General features: G+C 42.0%; 1 protein-coding gene across 2 annotated transcripts in view; it reads left to right on the top strand.

The window, feature by feature from the left end:
- The first annotated feature begins 749 nt into the window (after window positions 1–749).
- The window catches only part of TTF2 (transcription termination factor, RNA polymerase II), a 43,760-nt gene continuing 38,509 nt past the window's right edge, over window positions 750–6,000 (top strand). For both annotated transcript variants that reach the window (XM_011933076.1, XM_011933075.1), the window contains exons 1-3: window positions 750–830; window positions 913–1,015; window positions 2,827–2,913. In XM_011933076.1, coding sequence (XP_011788466.1) covers window positions 803–830; window positions 913–1,015; window positions 2,827–2,913 — 218 coding nt within the window. In that variant the 5' untranslated portion in view covers window positions 750–802. The remainder of the gene's footprint in view (window positions 831–912; window positions 1,016–2,826; window positions 2,914–6,000) is intronic.

The following is a 6,000-nucleotide window of genomic DNA, read 5'->3' as shown; positions in this document are numbered from 1 at the left end:
CTCGCCAACTCTTTGACCTTGGGTGAGTCTCTCAAATTTGAGTCTCGGGATCTTCCATCTCACCAGGTTGAGTGAGGAGAGCCGTGTATGTGTAAGCACTTTGTGAAATCTAAAACACAAGGCAAACTTAAAGCATTGTGGGGGGGAGGGGGCGGGGTCCTAGAGAAGTCTTTGTGCCTGCCTATGAGAGCCTTTTCAGTTCCCCGCAGCAGCTTCCAAGGACTTCCCACCAAACCCCCGGCCGCTCCGGCTCCTGCACCGCAAATCTCGCGGCTCCGCCTGCAGCTGCGGCTTCCCCCCGCCTCCCCGCCAGCGACTGAGCTAGCAGCCCACTGCGCACGAGCGCCAGCCTGGCTCAGAGAAGCCCGCGAAGCCAGGGCCTTTCAGAGCCTGCTAACTGGCGCTAGCCCTAGGGCCGCCTCTCGGTCTTAAACGTAAACAAGAGCTGCCCTTCCCTCTTCCAAGACCTGCAATTCCGAGATTCCTTTCCTCCGGAAGCCCCGCCGCCTTCTAAGTTTCTCCCCAGCCTCAGCCACGCCCCAGCCAGCAAATAACGGGTCCTCTACGCCCCCTCGCTTCGTATTTGATTTCGGCGCGCGCCATACCTGAGGGCGGCTGTGATTGGTTGGAGGTGAGCGAAGTTCCTATATGATTGGCTGATAGCGGGACAGGGCAGAGAATTATGGGCGGGATTAAGACTGCAAGAGCTGAGTGATGGCTGGTTCCTGAACAAAGAGGGCGGAGTAAAAGGCGGAAGCAGAATTTGGGGCGGGGCCTTGTGGAACTTGCGGGACGCAGCGAGATGGAAGTGGTTAGATGTCCGGAGCACGGTAAGGGGCCAGGGTCTCAGCGTCCCCTGGGGCCTGTTAATTTAGCGTGGCGTAATCGTTGTTCACTTTCTTGTCTCTTCAGGGACTTTCTGCTTTCTTAAGACCGGAGTCCGCGATGGCCCGAATAAAGGAAAGAGCTTCTACGTGTGCCGGGCAGACACGTGCAGTTTCGTGCGGGCCACCGAGTAGGTCTCGACCTGGGCCCCACTCCCTGTGGCTGCCTCCCGAGAGGAGCTGCCGGCTCCCCGCTGTCGGGGGCCACAGGGACGAGGAGTGGTGGGGTCCTGGTCTGCGGTGTCAGGACCCTTTAAGCAGTTGGTGATCCCAGGGCAGCGTGGCGTGTTCGGAAGACACCCAGCTAATTCTGGCTGTGTGACCCGAGGCTGGTTACTCTCCCTCTCTGGTCCGATGGTCTCCCTACCTGTAAAATTGAAGATCAGTGTTTTCCAGCTCTGGGTTTCTATTCACCTGACAGGATTTAACCACTCCCTTCTCCTGCTCAGACAATCCCTCCCCCTTTAAAGGAGTAAGGACACATAGCAGACATGGTGGCAAATAATTTGTCTGTGTTTTGCACTAGTTTTAGGCCTGACTGTTTTTTTAAATGTTTGAGCTTAAAACACTCTAGTGATTAGTTGTTAGCCTTTTTATTTTAAAATAGGAGTCTCTGCATCTAAATGGTGAAATTGATAATTCAAAGAAATTAGCGCTGGAAGAAACAACGGAGGGCGTGGGGCGGTGTGTGACGCCTGTAATCCCAGCACTTTGGGAGTCCAAGGCGAGCGAATCGCTTGAGCCTAGGAGTTCGAAACCAGCCTGGGCAACATGGTGAAACCTCGTCTCTACAAAAAATTTTTTTAAAAAAATTGTCTGGGCATGGTATCACACGCCTGTAGTCCCAGATACTCGTGAGGCTGAGGTGGGAGGAGAGAGTCAGAAATGTTAAGCATCTTCTCTAAAGTGAGGAAAGTTAATAGTTTGTCAAGTGTTAATGTTTTCACAATACCAAGTGCCTACATTTTCTATGTGAATTTTAAAACTACCGTCACATCATTAAACATTTGCTCTCCATTCAGCGGAACTTGTTAGAGAAAAGTTATTTTTCCACGTGTCAGATGTAAAGTACATAATGGATATCAGTATTAGAAAAGTGTCCTTTCAACATGTACACTAACTTCCCATGTTTCTGTTTCATGAGTTAGATGATTTACACTGAGCCTCTCAGATACAGTACCCAGGTCAAGTTTTGTGAGATAGAAGCATTTTTACGTTTGCAGGAATTCAGCATTAATGGTGGCATAAGATTTGGTTTTACATTAAGAGACACACTCTTATTTAGGTCCCATCTACACAAATGCTTTGCTATACAAACTAGTACAGTGGTATTTGAAGACAATTATTTGATAAACTTGATTTATTTGGAATATATCTGATAACCAAAATATAGGCCAAAAAAAGTGCCATAGGTATAGGAGAATACTTTAAACTTTCACTCAAACCTGTTTACTCTCCAATGTTATATATATTTAAATTTTTTCATAATAAGTTGGGAGTGATTAAAAAACTTACCCAAAGCAAGAAGCATATAGGACATATTATTAGAGGTAGGCATGTGAATAGCACTAAGTGACAGCTCTCAGATTATTATAGGGAAAGCATGAAGGAAGAGCCTGGAGAAAATTCATATGGGGCCTCAGCCAGCCCTAATTATGTCATTCATAGGGGGATCTCAGTGTAGAGGTTACACAGTGCAGTGTAATTTTAAACTTTTGAGTCATCAAGAAATAGTTATGCTTTATTTGAGAAAGTGGGTAAAGATGAAAGCTAGGGACCCTTTCCCCAAAGGAATGCCCACAGCTGTGATAATGTGTGGGAATTACCCAGTAGAGGTTATACATAGATTCTTGATGTAAAAGCCCATAGTTTTGGTTTGACTTTAGGATGTTGATCTCTGTTCCTGACCTAAAAATGTTTTCAACTTTTTTCTTTTCTCTAGCATTCCTGTTTCTCATTGCTTATTGCATGAGGACTTTGTGGTAGAGCTTCAGGGTTTGCTTCTGCCACAGGACAAGAAAGAATACAGGTAAGGGTCCAAAAGGAACATCTAAGTATATTTGCTTTTTTTTTTCTCCCTGAAAGAGTTGCAGCCACATATGTACCAGGTATGTATTAGGATTGTTCTTTAAAAGTCATTTTAAAAAACAAACAAAATTTGTGTATGTATTAAGTGTCTTTTGGGCTGTCACTCCGTAACTGCCGAGCAACTAGTTAATCTGAGAAGTCTGATTTCTAGTAATTTTCACGTAAATGGCTCCACAATCATCCCTCCCCAACTGTCAAGTAGCTTATAATGTCAGCTGACCATTGGCTACTAACTTGCACTTAACTTGTCAACCTTCTAATTCTGATAATAGAACAAGGTAATGGGTAAAAATGGCTGACAGGTATTTAGTACTCAATAAATGTTAGTTTCCTTTCCTTTATATGGGAATTTGGGAAGGGCAGAGAAGTCTATAGAGATGGGAGATATTTGTCATGAGTATTTGAAGATAAAGTACGAATTCCCTAAGTGTTACAGAGAGGACATATTTAATGGATTAATATATTGCATTAGAGTACTGAGGCATGAATTAGCATGGTGTTTTCAGGGAAAATTTGAACAGAGACTTTAGGAGATAAGGCTGGCCAGGAAGGTAGGGGTCAGGATGTGATAGTCTTTGTGTGATATTCTATGCACTTCAGAATTTATATATTCTAGATCCCCTCCACCCAATTGAAGGCATTTGAGTACCACCTACAATTTTTACATACCTGAGTACCGTTCATACTTCTATTTTTCTTAATTTAGTTATGTGTATAGTAAGATACACACATCTTAAGTTTTCAGCCAGTTGAGTTTTGAGAATGTATGTACCTGCTCATAAAACCAAGATCCGAGTCAAAATATTACCCCAATAAGTGCCATCAGTCCCCTTCAAGTTAATTTCACCCCTCCCATCTCTACCCCCATCAGCAATCGCTGTTCTGATTTTTATCTCTTTAGATGTGTTTTGATTGTTCTTGAATGTTATATAAATGAAATCCTACTGCATGTGCTCTTCTGTGTCTGACTTCTTTTACTTAACAATGTCTGAAATTTATATAATATGTATCAGAAATTCATTTTTATTGTGGAGTTGAATTTCATTTATAAATGCACCACTTTGTTTCTTGTGGCTATTTGCCATCAGAAAATCTCAACGTATCTGTTTAAATCTTTTGTCCTTTTTTTTGCATTGAAATTTTTATCAAGTAGTTTTAGATTCACATACAGTTGTAAGGAATAATACAGAGTTATCCCCTATAGACTTTATCCAGTTTCCCCCAATGGTGACATTTGCAAGGTTTAGAAATATATCACTAAGAGGATATTAATATTGGTACAACCCACCAGTTTTATTGGTAAAGGTAGTTTTACTTGAACCAATTTATATGTGTATGTGTGTGTATATTTAAATCTATACAATTTTATCCTGTTGAGTCATGTGTCTACCACTACAGTCAAGGTACTGAAGAGTTCCATCACAGGACCTCTCTGTTGCCCTTTCTATAACCATACCCCCTTCCCTCCCTTCTACCCTCTTCACCCCGGCAATCAGGAATTTGTTCTTCATTTCTAAAATTCTGTCATTGCACAATTGTTACATAAATGGAATCATACAGTATAATTTTGGAGATCTTTGCCTGTTTTAAAAATTATGTTGTCTTTTTTTAAAACTGAGTTGGAAGCGTTCTTCATAAATTCTCTATACAGGTTAGAACAGGCATGGTGGCTCATGCCTGTCATCCCAGTACTTTGGGAGGCCGAAGTGGGCAGATCACTTGAGATTAGGAGCTGGAGACCAGCCTGGCCAGCCCACATGGTGAAACCCCATCTCTACTAAATAAAAAAAAGCAAAAAAACAACAAAAAATGAGCCGGGCGTGGTGGCACACTCTTGAAGTCTCAGCCACTCGGGAGGCTGAGGCAGAAAAATCACTTGAATCTAGGAGGATTCAGTGAGCTGAGGGAGGTTGCAGTGAGCTGAGGTCCCACCACTACACTCAAGCCTGGGTGACAGAGGGAGACGCCTTCTCAAAAAAAAAAAAAAAAAAAAATTCTCTATACAAGTTATTTGTCAGATATTTCTATTGTGACTATTTTCTCCCAGTCTGTGGTATGTGTTTTCTTAATTGCTTTTTAAAAAGCAAATGGTTTAATTTTTTATGAAGTCCAGTGTATCATTTTTGTATGGTTTGTGCTTTTTGTCTGATCTCCAAGAAATCTTTGCCTACCCCAGTGTCACAAATATTGCCAAGAATTGTCTAGAAGCTTTATAGTTTTATTTTTGTTTGTTTGTGTTTTTGAGAGAGAGTTTCGCTCTGTCTCCCAGACTGGAGTGCCGTGGTACAATCTCGGCTCACTGCAACATCCGCCTCCTGGGTTCAAGCAATTCTCGTGCCTCTACCTCCTAAGTAGTCACCGATAGCTGGGAATACAGGTGCTCACCAATAATTTTTTTGTATTTTAGCAGAGACGGAGTTTCACCATTTTGCCCAGGCTGGTCTCGAACTCCTGAGCTCAGGCAATCCACCCATCTCGGCCTCCCAAGGTGCTGGGATTACAGGTGTGAGCCACTGCACCTGGCCGATTTTTTTTTTTTTTAAGTAGCTTTTTCACATAGGTCTATTATCTACACCTTAAATTACTTTTGTATAGTATATAAGGTAGTGTAGAGGTTCATTTATTTTTACATATGTTACCAATTGTTTTAGCATCATGTTTTGAAGAGTTTCCTTTTCCCATTGAAATGCTTGGCATCTTTGTAAAAAATCAATTGATCTAATATATGTAAGTCTGTTTCTGGGGTTGCTAATCTGTTCCATTGATCCATTTGCCTATCTGTACATAATTAATCAGATAAAATAGTGTGACTCTTCTGACTTTATTCTTCTGCAAGATTGTGTTGGCTATTCTAGGATCTTTGCATTTCCATATAAAATGTACAATCAGCTTTTAAAAATTTCCACAGAAAACCCTGTTGGGATTGCATTGAATCTATGTAGATCAATTTGGAGAGACTTGTTGTCAATATTGAGGCTTCTAATCCATGAATGTAGTGCATTTATTTATGACTTTAAAAATGTCGGCT

Source organism: Colobus angolensis, unplaced genomic scaffold (assembly GCF_000951035.1).
Source record: "Colobus angolensis palliatus isolate OR3802 unplaced genomic scaffold, Cang.pa_1.0 Scaffold124, whole genome shotgun sequence".
NCBI classification, from domain to species: Eukaryota; Metazoa; Chordata; class Mammalia; order Primates; family Cercopithecidae; genus Colobus; species Colobus angolensis.
Note: the sequence above shows the minus strand (reverse complement) of the source record. Positions and strands in the feature narration are given on the sequence as shown.